This window comes from Thamnophis elegans, chromosome 4 (assembly GCF_009769535.1).
Source record: "Thamnophis elegans isolate rThaEle1 chromosome 4, rThaEle1.pri, whole genome shotgun sequence".
NCBI classification, from domain to species: Eukaryota; Metazoa; Chordata; class Lepidosauria; order Squamata; family Colubridae; genus Thamnophis; species Thamnophis elegans.
The window spans coordinates 79911113-79930024 of record NC_045544.1 but is presented as its reverse complement, the minus strand read 5'-3'; the positions used below and the strand labels follow the sequence as shown (position 1 = coordinate 79930024).

The 18912-nt window shown below is 38.6% G+C and overlaps 1 protein-coding gene across 1 annotated transcript in view; it reads left to right on the top strand.

The window, feature by feature from the left end:
• Positions 1 to 2119, top strand: part of KCNK17 (potassium two pore domain channel subfamily K member 17) — a 31838-nt gene extending 29719 nt beyond the window's left edge. The window contains exon 6 of the mRNA XM_032216052.1: positions 1438 to 2119. Coding sequence (XP_032071943.1) covers positions 1438 to 1700 — 263 coding nt within the window. The 3' untranslated portion in view covers positions 1701 to 2119. The remainder of the gene's footprint in view (positions 1 to 1437) is intronic.
• The last annotated feature ends 16793 nt before the right edge of the window (positions 2120 to 18912 follow it).

Below are 18912 nucleotides of genomic sequence, written 5' to 3'. Positions count from 1 at the left end.
CAACGCAACCCCCCACCAGCAATTCACCCCCCAATGACCCTGACCTAATGTAATCTCCTTATCACAAGACCAATCACAAGACTCACCAATAACTCACAGATGATCCTTAATAAGGCCGTCAAAGATCCACACTTCACACACCCACACTTGAAGCCTTTATAAACAGAAGAACACTGACACTTCCTAAATTCTGCTGAAGATGTTACCTAGCTTGGTAATTAAACATTTGGAAATGGGTCTAGGACTGTTCTCCTTGTACTCTTCACCACCCCTTGTTCGCCCCCCAGGGTTCCACCCCAGCCATTGACCTCTACTATTTCACCTCCACTGAAAAGATTCTAGCTGTTCGCCCTGAGCAATGGGACCCAGCCTCTTCTGTCCCAGAACCTTCCTCATGGGCCATTCGGTGAAGTACTACTCACCACAGCCTTTTGGGCTCAGGAGAGAGTTAGCGGCCAACCAATCGGAGGAAGGGAAGGGAGAAAGAGAGAGGGAAGGAGAAAGTGTTCCGTATTGATTTTCCTCTCTGGGGTTTATTTCTCTGCCCAGTCGTCTCAGTCCAAGCTAGAAAACTGTTTGCATCCCCCCCCCAAAAAAAAATGTGACATGACAACACAACTTTGAAAAGACAGGAGGTTTGTTGGCTCCGTTACTTTGATTCAATCAATTATCTTTCCCAACAGCTGTGCACCACCACACCCCAACCCAGTTGTATTTAACTTTCCTGTGGCTCTTGTGATGTACTGTTACATTTCGGGGGGGGGGATGCAAACGGCTTTCAAGCAAGTGTGGTGGGAATCCAAAGGGTTTTCAAGCAAGGGAGGGGGGGAAATACAACCTCCACACCCCAACCCATTTGTGCTTAACTTTCCAGTGGTCCTTGTGGTGTCCTGTCACATTTCGGGGGGTGGGGGGGTGGGGAATGCAAACAGTTTTTGCACCGAGGTGACAGGCCAGAGAAACAAACCCCAGAGTGGATTCCCCCCCCACTTGATTGAAAACCATTTGGATCCCCCCAATTGCTTGAAAATTCTTTGCATCCCCCCACTTGCTTGAAAACTTTTTGGATTGCCCCCACTTAGTTGAAAACCCTTTGGATTCCCCCCACTTCCTTGAAAACCATTTGGATTCCCTCCACTGGCTTGAAAACCATTTAGATCCCCCCCATTTACTTGAAAACTATTTGGATCCCCCCACTTCTTGAAAATTGTTTGCATCCCCCCCAAATGTGACAAGACAACACAAGGGCCACAGGAAAGTTAAACACAATATATAACATATTCTTGGCTTGGTTGCTGACCTAAGTGATACCGTCCACTCTTGAGTTTTCTATAGCTTAAGCATACCTTTCGTTTTCTTGTTATCCAAGAATTTTAAAATTGTGCTCTATATTTCTTTCTGCCTCTGTTAAGATTCTGCCACTTATCTTCCTTGCAGGCATGAACCCTACGCGCACTTACCCAGGCTGGTATAAGAACGTGGTATCTCTGTGGATCCTCTTTGGGATGGCCTGGTTAGCCCTGATCATTAATCTCTGCATCAGCTTAGTAGAAAATTCTAGGACACTTTGCCAATGCTGCAAGACAAAAAGTCACAACATAGGACATGAGTTAATGAATGGAGACGCAAACATTAATTTGGAGCCAGAAGATCAGCAGAAATGTGATATGAAAGACATAAAACCTGTGAGGCTGGCTTGAATTTGGAATCTGCATTCTTTTATATGTTTTTTCTATTGAAGAAGGGAAGCATCCGCAGGCATTGGTAAATGTTTTGATTTGCCACTATGAGAAATTTTCCTACCTGAGAAGTCATCTAAATGGAGTTGACTTGACACTTGGATGACATTGGAAATATACATATATTTCCTTTAAATGGTCTGGGACTGCTTTTTCATGTGATACCTTTTCAGTATGGGAATAAAATTCTTTTTGAAAACAGTGAACAGTGAACATGTAACAGAATAAACTCTGTTGTGAGCATCCGAGTTGAGAATGTGGGACCATCACAGCCCCATTGATGTACACGCAGTTGTTATATGCATGCAACAGTCTTCCACACCTAAGACCCTCCATGCTTACTGGAAATTAATAAAGACAAATACTTGTGAAAGGCTTTAGCTTACAGAAGATGAATTACAATATTCTGCCCATTACCACTCCAGCAGCTCAAAAATCAAGGTTATTTCTCTACAGGTTAGATATCAGTATTAACAAAGTAGGGAAAGTGTGCAGGAATTAGCTTCTGGAATTCCTCCAGAACCTCATCTTTATGAGCGGTGGTCATAGGATATCTCTGCATTTTCTGTGTAACAAAATTAATACATTGCATCTGTGTCCATTTATATGTGTATATTCTGGAAAGCCCAAGATGAACTATCTATTCTGGTTCAGATCACCTGGCTTAGAATGGAGGATACCGCAGCATTCTGAGCTATTTCCCAAGAAATACTTATGGATCACTTGGGGGAATTTTTCCTGGATTTTATTTTCCTTCCAGATGATTTGGTCCATTTTTAGCCCTGAATTTCCTTTGCCAGTTCCTCCTCTCTGGTTGCATTTGTTCAGGTTTTGCAGCATTATTTTTTCTGAAAGACAGAAAAACAGAAAGAGTACTAAGCCCTAGAACATGATATATTTTCAACATTCCATAGGGTTGAAAGGTACAGAAGAACTGCCTGTATTGTCACTTGTCATATATGAGAGTGCGGTTAATAGTATAATTGCACATTTATGTTATGTTCTAACTTTGTACAGATGCCACTCTTGTTTAACATATCATGCTTATGCTTTCCCATGGAATCCCTACGAGGAACATGATATAAAGCATTTTTTTAAAAAATAATTGTGATGGTAAATAAGATAACATTGTTATTTATTAGGCATATTGTCCATATTTTCTTTAAAATGAAAACATGAGGAGTATGTGCTCAAGTAGAGATATATATTAATACCTTTCACAGTGAGGGGGCAGACCTGTAGCCTTGAAAAAGGGAATTAATAGAGATATGTTTCATGAATGTGCCTAATGTACTTTAAACCAATTTCAGCTGATTGCCATCCCAGAATTTTGTGGGGTATAAATTGGTTCCACCCAGCTGCTTGTCTACACATATCCATTCTGACTTTGGTAACTTTTAGTATAATTCACTTAACTGGTGAAGGTTCTTCCATGGTGATAATTTTTGAATATCTGAAACAACCACAATCTATGCCAGCTAAGTGAGTCTTGTGCAATTTGGCATTCTTCAGTATTGATTCCAGTTAGGAATTCTGAAAGTTGCTGTTCCAACATGCTTGAAGGAAACTAGATGGTGGAGGACAAGTTTTTCATCTTATATTTTATACTGTTATAACTTGACACTTGATGGTTCTGCTATGCTTAGTCTTTGTAACTGGATAATGTAGCCATAACAGAAATTTATGACTCTGATTTTAAACAAACAAACACCATCACAAAGAAAAGTGTTGTATGCCAAAATATAGGTCACTCATTTAAGGGTGATGAGAGAGGGGAGGGAGGGGGGAAGGGAGGGAAGGAGGGAGGGAGGGAGAGAGAGAGGGGGGGGGGTCGAATTGCCACTGCTGACCTGAATTCTTTCATAATCTGCACTGGAAAATTATTGGAAATATTTGAAAAGTTATTAAAAGATTTCCTGTATATTTGTCTGTGCACTTCTTTTAAAATATATGTTTAATAATGTTATTGAAAGTTCAGTAAGTCCATGTAATAAATTTATACCCTACCAATATGCGTAATGCTCAAAACAATAACTTTTAAGCAAATTCAAATACATTTCTCATTCTCTCTTTTAAATGAACTATGTGTCTACTGTATTTTTCAGAGTATAAGACGCACTCTTTTCTCTCAAAAAAGAGGCTGAAAATCTGGGTGTGTCTTATAGACTGAATACAGCATTTTTTGTCTCCTGAAACTCCGCCCCTTTATCAAAATGGCTGTGCATAGCTTTTAGAAGGCTTTCAGAGAGCTCCTGGGGGCTGGGGAGGGCAGAAATGAGTGAAAAATGGCCCCCCAGCAGCACTCTATAAGCTTCCTAAAGGCTATCCATGCCCTTTTTTAAATAAAAAATAGACTGGGCCATTTTTTGCTCGTTTTGCCCTCACCCCCCCCCCCGGGAGTACTTTTTTAAAAAAAAATCATCTTCAAAATCTTGCTACCTTTTATACTTTGGTGCATCTTATACACCGAAAGATACAGCATTTCTGTCTCCTGATGCAACATTGTACTTGGTTGCATTAACAAAAAGATTCAAGACATGCCAATTCCCCCCCCCCCCATGCACTATTATAGTTCCTAGTATCCTTATTTACACACCACATTGCTTGGTACATATCTTGACTGTCTAAATCCAAACAGCAAGCTTTTAAGATTGTCTCTCTCAAGACCATGGTCAGTCAGTCTCTCCCTCCTTCCCTCCCTCCCTCCCCCTAGTATGTATGTATATGTGTGTGTGTGTATCTTCCTTTTTGATAGCACAAATCTTGCTTTGGAGTGTCTGTCCAGGTACTTCTGGGCCATTCTCCACAGTTTCAGTAACACTATTCAATACTTAGCCTGAGAAAATACAAATAAGAATGCCTCATGCTCCAGAGACATAATCAGCAGACCTTGCAATGCTTCTATATTTTAATAGCTGCACAAGATGAGGATATTTGATTGTAAAACATGCCTACCCTGCAATTATTAATTGTGTTGCTGCTTGCGGGGGTGATGAACAATGCTAGTAAAATAGCCCCCTAAATGTTCCAAAAATGCTGCTTACTTCGTTAATTTTTGAGTTTATATATGTTTGAATTGCAGTTTTTTAAAACAACTGAGTTGAGAATTATCCTCATTATTTGAAAACTAAAAAGTTATTTAATTCTGCAATCAGAATTCTTTTTTCTTCCTGATTTTGTTGTTCTTACAACTTCAGGCAAAGTATGAATGTACAAAATTCTACCCAAACTTTTATTTAAATCATATTCCTTCATTTCAGGCATAGCTTTCCATAGTTGAGTAATCAGATAATAAATAAAGCAGATCACTGTATTCAGAAACTGACAGTGGATATTTATTCACTTGTTTAGAGAAGGGGAAGAGTAAAGCGCATAGCTCCAGGACTTTTAAGTATCAAGCTAATTGATTAATTTGCTTTTCTTTGGCAAGTGAAAAGTATAACAAACTTTCAATTTTCTAATGACTGACTGGCATCATATCCAGAGAATATTAATACATTAGGATAATTTAAATTATTGTTTGCAGTTCTAATGAAAAATTAATGGTTCTATTTTCATTTACTGAAGATGTTTGAGGAGATTTTTTAAAGTTAGATTCATCTGCTTTTCTAGTAATGGATTAGTAGACATTCATGGTTCGATATTGGATAAAGAAGAGCAAAGACCAAACAGAGGAAAATATGTCCAGCTTTGTATAATCAGGTACTCCTCCGCTGGCAACTACGCGGAGGAGAGCCTTTTCAGTAGCAGCTCCGACCCTCTGGAACGACCTCCCCGTGAGATTCGTACCCTCACCACCCTTCAGACCTTCCGCACAGCCCTCAAGATCTGGCTATCCCGTCAGGCCTGGGGGTAAAGAGTATAATCCGCCCCCACCCGAATGTTGAATGAATGTTGTTCTACTTTTAATTATATATGTGCTATATGTCATTGTATGTACCCCCCTCCCATATAGTTGTTAGCCGCCCTGAGTCCCCTCAGGGAAAAGGGCGGCCTATAAATAACTTATTCTATTCTATTCTACTCTGATTATGCCACAGGTGAAATGATGACATGAGTATGAGCCAAAATATTCTCCTTATCAGGTATCTGGGACAGAATTGATTCATAACAAATATGCATTCCTCAATCTTAGGATCAATGGGAAATAATGTATCACCTTTTTTTGCCCCTTTGAGTCAGTCTTGGCTTTTAGCAACTGTATGGATAGTTCAATGTTCTTGGCAAGATGACAAGGAATGGTTTGCCATTGTAAACACTATGGCTGACCCAACACATGTGGTCTTGGAGCTGACAACAAGATGCTGAATGAACCTTAATATCCACATTGAGGCTTATTGTCTGGAATAGTACAAACTGATTCTTATTTTCAGATATAATAACTATAAATCTATTTCAAAATGGGTCAATACATGATGCAGATCATCTTGTTGTTTCAGTTTTTGTTTTATTGAAGAAGGCAGATCATCCGTAGGTGAATTTCAGATCTAGAAGTACTGGATGCTTGTTGGGAACTACAAAATACAATTGGATTTTTTAAAAATTTTGAGCTTTGATTTCACATGTAACAGGAACAGACTGCAGTACTTTTTCTTGAATGCCTTACATTCACAAGCTTAAAATGTGTTACTAGATTTCACCAAGACATTGGCTGTCAGGGCTGCTTCCATCAGTAACCAAGAAAGAAACCACTCAACTCCATTTTGCAGAATTACTGGAGTACTTTTACTGGTTATGAGTAGGTAGTAGCTAGGCAAAGTAAGATCTGAGACAAAAGCGTGTGTAATCATAGATATCAATATATGGCCCAACCCCCTCTCCTTGGTAACCCCATCCCATAGTCCATCCATGCACCCCACAGGTATCATGTGGGAGACACCCTCAAAAATCATCATCAGGTTGGTATGCCGGACAGTTGGCCTTGGTGGTAACTCCTCTATCACAGCATGTGCAGTAGATGGCAAGAACAACTCCCTTTTCACAGTCACTCCAGCACTAAACATTCCCCACCCAAATACCATGCCCCCCCTCCCCGTTTCAATGGCAGCCGAAAAGCAAGCAGCAAAACAGAGACTGACATTGGCTTTTATTCCTGTTTGCTTCAATTACAGAATCCTCTTCAATTATGTGGTTTTCAGAGGCTTATAATAACATTTTTTCATGTTCAGTCCAATCTGTTGTGGTGCAGAGTCAATTATCAAGTTATCTGATAACATCTCTCACATAATTAGCCTATATCAATTTCAGTCTCTGACATCCAAGAAATAGAACATTTTAATCATTTATCATCTGGATCCTTGCCCAACTTTGCTTGTAAGTTTTACCTGAATGGTTTAGAGATACCTTAGTAAGTATAATAAATGTTTTTCAAAGCGAAGATAAAATGCTATCTTATTTAAATGAGACAAAAATTAGATATTTTCTTCAAAAGGCTCTATTGCAATAATGGCGAACCTGTGGCACACAGCCAGAAGTGGCACAAGAGACATCTTCCAAGCATGCCAGCCATCACCCATTGCTTTTCTGGGTTCTGGTGTGCACATGCATGCTGGCCAACTGGTCTTCGAGTGTGCAGGAGTGCCAGAAATTGGAAGAGCAGGTGATGGTGAGCCTGCACACCAGGAAGCTGCTCTTCCAGTTTCTGGCACTTCTCCATCCACACGCATAATCCCGTTTTGGCACTTGGTGCCAAAAAAAATTAACCAACACTGCTCTATGGATCTTGGGAGATGGGCAGTTGTCAGTTGTCTCCAACCTTACATGATTAGATCAATCAATAAGGTACTGACTGCTCCGCTGTGGGCAATCTTGGATGAAGCGTGTCTTATGGACTCATTTCAGAGTGGGCTATGAGTTTGGGAAATATGCCTTGATGATCCTAATAGATGATATTTAGGTAACCATGTTGCTCCTCAGCTGTTTTCAGTACCGTTTACCAAGATGGTTTTCTGGATTCTATGAGAGTTGGGAGCAGAAGGCCCCATTTTGCAGATATTCATTTCTTACATCTTTGGTAGACTGCAGAGAGCATTGCTTGATAATAGTTGCTCTTTTATACACTTATAGGAAATCTTCTAAAACTAATCTGTCTCCAGTATACATGGAGTCACTTGGCAAGAGCATCAGGGGGACTGGAGCTAGGGGCTAAAGAGTTTATGCACCGGAGACAAATTCCTAGTGTGTCCAATCAAGAGTATTACCTCTTGTATTGTATTGTTAAAGAATTGGTGACATATAGTTCTTGTTAAATCAACTTGAGTTTTCAGTAAAGTTTTCAATTAAAGTTTTCAATTAAGGGTATGGCTCCCATGAACACTTGCCTGCTATTGGATGAGAAAAAATATAACAATACAATGAGATTATATTCTCCAAGAAAGAGCAGGTACGCAATTTAGGAGTGCTTTGAGACCTTGATCTCTATGGTTTCCCACTGCAAAAAAATAACCAGGAGGACCTTGCAATGCTTTGATCTGATAGTTTGCAGTTGCTTCCCTTTCATGAAGAAACAGCATTAAAATTACTGTGAGAATGTACTAGTGTAGTGCAAGATTGGTTACTGCAGTTGTACATGAGTAATGTTTGTCTCTTGTTCTGAAAGTTCTCTTAGCTCAGAACTCAGTAGCCAAATTAGTCTTTGGGAAGAATTGAAAGCAACTACGGGTACTATAATGTGCTGAAAGCATTGCATTGGTGGCTTTATGTTCCTGAGTGGAATACAAAATGTATCCTCTAAGACCATATAAGCCTTGGATCTGAGCTTCTTAAAAGAATATCTTCCTCTATAACTTCTATCCCCACTATCATTCACTGAGATCTTATAAGGAAAGTTGCCTACAGTTGTCATGGGATTATGAGGTGGGTTAACCTCTTTTCTCCTCTTTGATAAGACCCTAAAACCAATAGAACAAAGTTTTGATTTTAATTGATTGTAGTATCTCTAATTTTAGGATAAAGCACAGAGGATTCTTGGCAATCACAGTAGAATAACCTTAATAAAAATTATTTACTTCCAGTTAGAATTTATTTTTGCTGCTAGGAAAAGAAATGAGGGAGGAGGGAAGGAGTTAACATTAGTGGTTAAATCTTTTGGCCCAACATCTCTCACTATTTTATGGGATCTCCAGCTTGAAATGCATGATATAAAAGAAGGGAAAATCAGCAAAACTCTCTCACTGACAATATACACTCCAGTTTGCAGGAAAGTGTTGACTGTTTCCACCCAGTGGATTTTACAAGTATAATTGGGCACTTGTGTATGTATCTGAGTCTTTGGGATATCTTTGGAATCTCCTTTGGGGTGGTTCTAAAAACGGATTTGATGAGCTCCTGTTCTTTAAAAAGAAACTCCCACAACATTGCGGGGTTATTTTCAATGTGTGAGTACAATCAGGAAAACTGGTTTGCATTGCTAGTTACCTAGAGTTCAAGTGTAGGAGAGCTTCTCCAAATAAAGCAGCAATGTCATCCAGGATTTCAAAAGGAATAGACCTAATACTTTGCATTCCCCAAACAAACAATTTTGCCTACTATAATTTTATGGATGTAAAATCCAGAATCTGATACAGACTTTGGTATTTGTTATTTTTCTTTATTCTTTTAAACAGCCCTCATAGAAGGAGAAATGGCTGTCCTTCAAAGTCCCCAGTCATTTCCATGTTGCTTTTCTGGAAATAGCATTCAGCCAACTTAACAATTAGAAAATACCATTATGTATAAAATTGCACAGTACAAAGCACTAAGATAATAAATACTTGCAAACTACAACATTTAGCAGAGTGAAGAATCTTATTGCCCACTATGTTCATTTATTCCTACTTATTTCTGCACAGTGGTTGTTTTATGCATACATTCTAAGAAAAACTAAACTCTTGAGAACCAGATTTCAGAAAAAGAAAGCTGGCCTTAATGTAGTAACATGCTTTTTTAAAAAAAATGTTCTTCAGAGCCTGGCTTCATTATGCAATAACATAAGTACTGTAAGTAATCAATGGAATTATTTTGTACAGGTCTACTAAGAACTTTCAACCCCACCCCTTGTCCTAGTGATATATTACTAATTTAACACACATAAAGTTTTCTAAGAACTCCTGGCAGACATTTGCTGGTTTATTTGGATATAGACTCTTTCATTTGAATTCTAAGTAACAAGTAAGTGTTACTTAGAAACTTTGTCTAGAAAAATTCAACTGGTTCCTACAATACCTCCAAAAATTCAGGGACTTGAATGATTGTTTTCTCATCAATACAATTCTGAAATATTCTGTAAAAAATTTCTGAAAATAAATATATTGCATTGAGTTGCATTTTAACACTAAACATCATACTATTAGGGTATTAATTTGTTCTACACTGCAGCTAGCAAACCCATAATAATCCTGAAAAAATTATCTTGAGTAAGCCAACGGACCTTCTCTCTGCTTACCTATTGCCGTTGGTTGTTGTTGTTTTGGTCTACAGGCATTTCTCAAAGCCACCAATACAACTAGAGGATCAGGGCTAATCCACTTATAACATTCCTGAGCAACTACCTGTCAGCGTTCCAAATACCATGTAGAATTAAATCAGAGTTGAAGGCAAAACTATGCTTAAAGTTCCAATTTAATAAAGCAGGCATGTTGGCATAGTGCTGTGGGGATTCCAACTCTGGAAGTTACATCAGAATCCCACCCAGTTAAAAGTTCTGATCTTGTCCCCACACCCACAATCCATCAATGGTCCAATCTTCTTCTTCCACGCTGGCATCCATGCCCAGCTTCTTCCGGTCAGGTGTACTGTGTGGAGACAAAGGATGACCTTGCTTCTAGTAAAGAATGAAAAACAATACATTCCAAAATCCGACTCCTTCTAATCCCCCTCCCATTGACTATACTTAAAGAAACAGCATAATGAAATAAGAGAAAGTGTGGCAGGCCAAAATTCTAAAAGGAATATAAATGCAGGCCTGACACTACCCTGTTTTCCCTGAAAATAAGACCTCCCTGGATAATAAGCCCAATCAGGCTTTGAGTGCATGCGCTAAAAATAAGCCTTCCCCTGAAATAAGCCCTCTCTTAAAATATTACAACACAGCAGCAGCCAGAGGTGACCATGCTCACTGCCTCATGCACCGCAAAAATAACAAGACCTGCCCAAAAATATTTCAGGGGGCAAAAGAAAATAAGACCCTGTCTTATTTTCAGACAAACATGGTATGGAATTCTTGATTGAATAAAATATCCTAGGGCAATGAATTAAAATTTGGGTCAAAGTATACAAAACTGCACAGTGTTGGCTTGACTTCCATCAGTACACAATTGTCATGCTTGCTCTTGTAAGTGGGCTGTAGATTGATGTACATCTGGAAAGTTGACTTAGCAAATATGAATCTAACTCCTTCAGGTAACATTTCCAATAGCTGATAGGAGATAATTTTCTGCCAGAGAATCAGGATTACTATTACTCCCAATTGAATGTATTGGGCTAGAAATTCAGGCTCAGCAAAAGATAGTTGCATGTCTTATCAACACACAGGGAAGTAATTACAGAACGTTTAAGAGACTGAAAACAAAATGAGGCAAGTCTAAATGCAGACTTTGATTGGAAATTATTAGTTAGCCAAGATTTCATTTGGAATGGTAATACAATATGTTGAAGGTCTTCATGACCTAGTTACATAATGTTTAAGACTAATGTTATTCATATTTCTAGGATTTTTTCTGGAAGACTAGAAAACAGAGAACCTGAAATCAATCTATTAACTAATTGCATTTCTAATGATCAACAATATGATAATGATAGAAAACTAGTGTGGACAAACCATTTTTTACAGTTACAACTTTTGCAGCATCCCCATGATCATGTGATCAAAATTCAGATGCTTGGCAGCTGGTTCATACTTATGACCATTGTGTCTCAAGGTCATGTGAGCACTTTTTGCAAACCTTTGACAAGCAAAAATCAACGGGGAGTCAGATTCACTTAACAACCAGCTACCAACTTATAACTGCAATGATTCACTTAACAACTGTGGCAAGAGAGGTCATAAAATAGGACAAAGCTCTCTTAAGAAATTGTGGGCTTAATTGTGGTCATAGGTTGAGGACTACCTATAGTGATACTAGGATTTGGAAACTCTGCTTTCATTGATGCAGCCTAAAATTGGTTGATTTTATTTATTTACTTATTTTGGCAGCCAGGTCATATTACTGATTCCTATCCAGGAAATAATGTTCATGTTCCACCTGGTACTTTGGATCTTAAAACTCATCCCTGCTAGGGATTCACTTACTTGGAGGATTATATGAGACACAAGATGCAGCTGCTCTTTAATCTTCAATAGAAATCTTTTTTCCATTGGCCCTACAGGTGACCCCTTTGGCAAGGATGGAAACATCTCCCCTGCTCTTCCCATAAAAGGCTAGGCTCCTGTTTACTTAGATGTCACACTGTATTGAAAGTTGAAAAGGACTGTTAGCCTCCACCCCACCACAGAACTTTATAATCTTAGTTAAATTAAATTCCAGCTTTTTTCCCCTTGGTTTTGTGCCATCTAATTCTCATGACTAGTTTTATTGTGCTCATTTTATGTTCCTTCTCAGTGTTTTGTTTTATTATTGATTTAATAAAAGCTCACACCACGGTCACCTTGTGAAGTGATTGCACATTTTTTTAAAAAATACAATAATAAAAAGTTAATTAAAGCATATAAATAAATATATTATATATTGTAAATAGATATATTTTAATTTGTTTAACCATAATGCTAACTTTTAAAATCTATCTGAGAAGCTGGAAATTTTAGTCTGCCATCCTAAGCTTTCTTTCCTGACAATAAGTCTTATTGATCTGAGAGTAGGGTTTACTTCTTAGAAAGATACTTGCTGATTCAATGTGGTGGCTTACTGTAAACTTAATTGTTTTCCTGTGGTTCACATCCTCTTGTTTACTTGAAATTAATACCTCTTTTCATATTATTGGACAGAAATGGGAAATCTGTGGTTTTCCAGGTGTTCTGAATTGAAATTCCAGAAACTCAGACAGTGTTTATCAGATCTCTGAAAGTTTTTGGATGTGCATGTTTTAAAATGTTCTGTACACACTGTTTTAATCATTTCCAACTAAACCTAACCCAACCATGTGACAGCTTCTTCCATCTGCTGCTGAATAGTCCTTGTTCAACTTATTTAAGTAGGTTCAGTATCCCGATTCATTGCTTGCTGACTTTGGAACTTGATTTAAACATTGAATTTAAACTACCTGGTTGAAATTCCATATCCAAGGTGTATGCAGCTGGATTGTTGCAGTAAGGCACTGTTGGGGTGGAATAACTGCCAGGCCCAGTTTAAGGATTTGGAAGGCCAGTGAAATACCAGCTTTGCTGCATCCTGAAATATAGCTCTAAAGCAGTGTTTCTCAACTGCAGCAACTTTAAAACATGTGAACTTCATGCTCTTTGGGTAATTCTGGAAGTTGAAATCCAAACATATTAAAGTTGTTGAGGTTGAGAAATACTTCTCTGGATAATAACATTGTTAAAATGAATGCATTCAAAATGGAATACTTGTAGGACTTCCGGGAGAGGAGCCTGTCGTCGCCGGGGGCTCAACGGAGCTCCCCTCAGAGTTCTGGTCTGTATATCTAAAAGATCTATAGATATCTCCCCTTTTAGGCAGAAAGGGGCAGGGAGGAGCTCAGTCGTTAGAATCTCTTTGAAGTTCACAGCCTTTTGGTCTTTCGCTGTGAACGGAGAAGAGGATCAACACAAAGCTGAGGCTTTTTTTTTTTACTCCAGCCAGATCTTCTCAGCTGTTTTTTTCAGCTCAAAGCAGGTCGTCCTCCCCCCCCCCCCCAGAACAAATCTAAGCTATTTAAAATCGGTCCGGGCAGTGACCATTCCTGAAAACCTTTTTGTTTATTATTATTCAAAATACCAGCTTCAATCTTACAAAAAACTCCTTTGTTTAACTGTTTTTCAAAATGGCGATTTTATAGCCTTCGCAGTTGATATATTTAATCAGCCCTGTTTTCCTGAAGACTTCTCTTACTAATTGTCAAAGTTACTCAAAGTATTTTATTGTAAATCAAGGTGTGCAGAGACTTTGTTTGTTCGCTTTTGTTCTTTTATAATGCCTCCCAAGTCAAAACATTCTAAGCGTTTTCTTAATAATACATCCCAAGTAATCGCTATAAAGCCACAGTCTTTGCCTTCTACGCCCCCTACTGGAGATCTGTTAACGAAAGAATTTCTTTTTGAAACTCTCAGAGAATTTAGAGAGGAAATAATGCAATTTATTTCGGAACTATGTGATAAACTTGATGCCAAGATTGCTCAAACAAAGGAGGGCACCATCGGAGTTATAACCGTGATGACAGATTATATTGCAGGAATGGAGGATAAATTGGAACTTTTGGAACAAGCCAATTTTAACCTGACATCTAAAATCGAAATGTTGCAACAGGAAATTGAAAAGGCAGAGAGACAACTTGTTATGACAAATTATAAAAAGACTGCGTTGCAATAAGAGTAAGGGGATTGCGTGAAAACGAACAGGAGAATTTGAAGCAGACCTTTTTTGAGGCTTTCAGTCGTGTGTGGGAGGTCCGGGACTCAACTTTGATTGGCAGATCCAAAAAATTTACCGCCATAATTCGTGGACAGCAAAACAGAGACAGCTTCCGAGAGATGTGGTTATATATTTTGCTACAAAAGAATCCAGAAACGCAATACTACAAGAGTTCTACAACAACAGGCTGTGAATTGATGGACAGGATTTGATCGTTTTTAAAGAGGTGCCACCCCAGATGTTAAAAGCCAGGAGAGACTATGCTTTTTTAACTAAAGAACTTAGAGATAATCAGATACAGTACAGATGGGAGGCGCCATTTGGTATTACAGTCACACTTGACGATCAGAAACATCGCCTCAACTCAGCTTGTGAAGCCCGAGACTTTTATCATAAGATTTTAAAGGCGGGACTTCCTGAATTACCCAGACTTGGACAAATACAGGAGAAGTACAAGAGAAACAACCAATCACACAACTACAAGGCGGGAGCTATCGTTTTTCCCCTTCGGAAGGGCAGCAGAGCGGAGAACAAGGATTTAGTTATGCTTCCAAAAACATTTGCTTAATTCTAATAATACTCTGTGACTATGTCTTGTAAAAAATGGCATAGCGGTATACCGATCAAGAGACATTAAGGCTGTAAGAAACGATGCTGATTGCCTCGGAAATTATATTGTATGGGACTTAAAAAAAAAAGACTTGATGGACAACTTGGAACTTTTACATAAACTGCTTATGTTCTTTAGGGTGAGGAAGGCGGAGATTGTGATGCTTCCAGATTGTGGTTTAGGTTGAATCGAGTTGGGAAGGGTGGCGCAGATGGGAGGGTAGTGAAGGTTTAATTAGAGCTTATTTTGAGCCAGAAAGTAAGTTGACTTTTATAGTAATTTTTATTGAACATAATGTTTGGAAGAATATACTCAGGGAACTTGAAGGAAGGCGGAGCAATAGGGGAGGTGTACGGATGATAATAAAATATATATATGGACACGGTAGAGGCAGGATGAGAGGAGTTGAACAGAAACCGAGAGAAATATTTGAGGTGTTTAAGTTGCTTATAGAGAAAGAGGTAAAAGGGATATAGTAAAGGTTTGGAAATGGATACATATTTAGATAAGAGATAAGGTCCCTAGCTAGAGTAGAATTTTATTTGTTAACTCACTTGGTTTCAACATAGTTTGAAATCCTGCAAGTATAAATTAATTGAGATTAGGAATGATGCACATTGCTTAAGTGTTAATAATGATGGGAAGCTGAGCTTAAGGTAGAGAGTTTATTGATTTCTCTTTTTTGGGGGGGGTCTTTTCCCCTTTCTTTTTTTTATTTTTATTTTTTATTTATTTTTATTTTTTTTAATTTTTTTAGCTTCTAATCTATTTGGTTTCAATATACTCCAGACTTTGCTTGATAAGGAACGATGTCGGGAATGGGATCTGGGAAGTCGGAAGGGGGTCTGGGAAGGGGGTCATGGGGGGGGAGGGGGGAGGGGGGAAATATAGATTCAATTTTTAAAACAATGAATGCACTTGGATACTGTTGCTTTTTTTTTTCTTTCTTTTTTTCCCTTTCCTTTAATTTTTTTTCTTATAATTTTAGTGTAAATTACAAAATGATAGACCAATGAATAGTAAAAATACACCGAAGTGAGGAGTATAGCAATAGCAGTAGACTTATATACCGCTTCAATAGGGCTTTCAGCCCTCTCTAAGCGGTTTACAGAGAGTCAGCATATTGCCCCCAACAATCCGGGTCCGAGTAGAGGGAAAGAAGAGGGAGGAATTAAGAGGGAGTGAGAAGGGAATGTAAGGAGGGTGAGATGGTGGGAAGGGGAGAAAGGAATGGTTGAGGGGGAGGGGAAGTAGAAGAGGGGATTGTTGGAGGGGAGAAATGAAAGTTGGAGGGGTAGAAGAAAGGGTGTATGAAGGATAGAAGTGTTATGAGTTGTGTTTATTGCTTTTTTTAACTGCACAGTATTTAAGTGATTGTATAAAGGAAAATGAAAATGAAATAAAAGATGTTAACTATGAAAATGAAATACTTGTAGAATCCGAAGTAAAACATAAAGATGTATCTAGAAGAAGCATATTGACTCCAAAACCTAAATACTTATTTCTTTATTTTCAAACATTCAATTCATCGTCAACATGCTTCCCTTGGCAAAGAGACACTGTATTGACCAAACTTTGGTTGGGCTGAGGAAAAACTCACACACACACCCATCATGTCAATGGGCAAAGAATAGGCTGGCCAGACTATTAATGTGCAGGTTGGCAGGAAGAGCCTTCAGAGCAGAAAGCTTACCTCTCCCTTTTGTTGCTGGCAGCATCCTGACCTGCTCCTCCATTGCTTGCATGAGAAAGGAAGCAGGACTATGTAGAGTTGCTGACTTAGTTTAGGAGACAATGAATGAAGCAGGTATAAGGGAGATGCATCAGAAATAGACAGAGAACCATTGTGGATCATTGTGGTGGGCAAATCATAAGAGGGAGGTTCCAGATTTAAGGATCCTTGTTGAGCTCCCCAGTTCATGCAGGAGGACAATGTACATTGCAATCTCCTTCAAAAATTGTTCTGCCTTGCTTCCAAAGAAAACCAGCTGAAAAATCAGCTCACTTTTAACATCATGGCCTTTGTGGAATATGACTACAGGAATGGACATATGTTTCCTCATTAAGTGGTGGGATTCAAATTTTTTTACTACCAATTCTGTGGGTGTGGCTTGGTGGGTGTGACATTGCTTAGTGAGCATGGCAGGGGAATGATACTGGAAAATCTCCTTCCCTCCCCACTCCAGGGGAAGGATACTGCAAAATCCCCCATTTCCTCCTGATCAGCTGGGACTTCGGGAGGCGAACAATAGATGGGGGCGGGGCCAATCAGAGATAGTATATACCAGTCCCCCGCACTACTCAAATTTTCCACTACCAGTTCTCCAGAACTGGTCAGAACCTGCTGAATACCACCTCTGCCTCAGACGCATGTGGGCAGAAGTGCAATTATCTAGGCAGTATTATCTTATTTTCTTGTAGTCCTAAATGATGCGAATGCCCATCAGTGGTTACAGTAGCAAGCAGTACCAGCCAGAGAAATGTTGCTGCTTAGATTCAGAACAAATCATGGCATTGCCCACCCATCTATCAGCAAATTGGAGAAAAATATAGCAATAATTCATTGGACCACTAAAATGTACTTCTTTCATGACACACCAGCTCTTGCTTAAGACAGTGAGTCTTTGGTAGACTTGGTCTTGGCAGCAAATAATAATAAGGTTCATTGTAAATTTGGGACAGTACTACTATTACAGCAGACAGGAAGAGAAAGGACTTAGGAGAAGGTGGAAAGGAGATAAATGGAAAGCAGAGAGAGTGCTAAAACTGTTAATAATGAGTTCTAAGTTACTGCTTAGTCTGGACTCTTTCTATGAACATCATAGGGAGAAGGTACTATCAGTACCTATAGAATGCTTTGGGTTGTGGTACAGGAAACACCCTTCCTTCTAAGAGTCAGGAATGAAGACAAGGGGGCCTTTAATTAAAACAGGGAAAGGAAATGATAATAAGGGTGGCCATTTAGTCATACCCCACCCAATAGATTATGGTAAAGCCAAGATTTTTAAAAATGTCATCATTCTTATCATCCTCTAGCAGCACCTAGTGACTTACTCTGGAGAGAAGGTGGGGAGGAAGGAAGAATGACATATGGTATAATGAACAAAGCATGTAGTTTGATTCTCTGTGCAATTAGTACATTATATTTGTCAATACATATCAGGGGAAGGAAATCTTTTGGGCTAGTGGGAGAATTTGAAAATCAGCATCATGGCACAACCACTCCCTTTTTCATTCATACAAGCAATATCATGCGGTATAAATAATGCTGGGGCATGGGTTAGAGCACAAAACTTTAGCATTTTTAATCAATAGCAAATATCACTGACCATTACTCATGCTGGCATATAATGCTAGAGTTCTGTGGCATGTGATGCCAAATGCTATATGATTCACTGGTTATGCAACATGTTAGTTTTTTATTTTTCTTCTATTTTTATTAAAATAATAGTTCATTAATTAGAAGGGGAATCAGAGAACTTGGTAGTGCCAATTCCTTCAAATGTAGTGGTAACCATAGCATGATGCTGCCTAACCTGATTAAATAATTCTCTCTTTATTATTATTAATGGTAAATACCTCCGTCATGATCTTTTGCTTCAGTATTTCTAAAAGTGGCTGTGTATGTCTCAAGTTCAAGGGGAATATATACAGTAAATAATATACTACTAATAGTTCATAGTAGCGAAGTGCTGGAGGATGTGTGGGAGTACTTCTATGATCAAAGGTTATTTCCCACCACCAGTAGAGAAGAACCAGGCCCAGATATTATAATAAACTAGTCATTTCTGTACTTCAAAAACTTCTCAAAATGTATATAGTTCAACATGTTTACAAAACTGAGTGTCAATATTCAGTTGTGTTTTAATTGTGCTTTTCTTTCCTCTTCCCTTATAAACCTATTTAGTTTCAATTTCAAGATAAATATCTGTTGCAAAAAAATTGATCTAGAATATTTGAACATTTAAGACTAGGAAGTCATTGAGGTGAGCAATTATATATTCATTCATTCAAACGAACA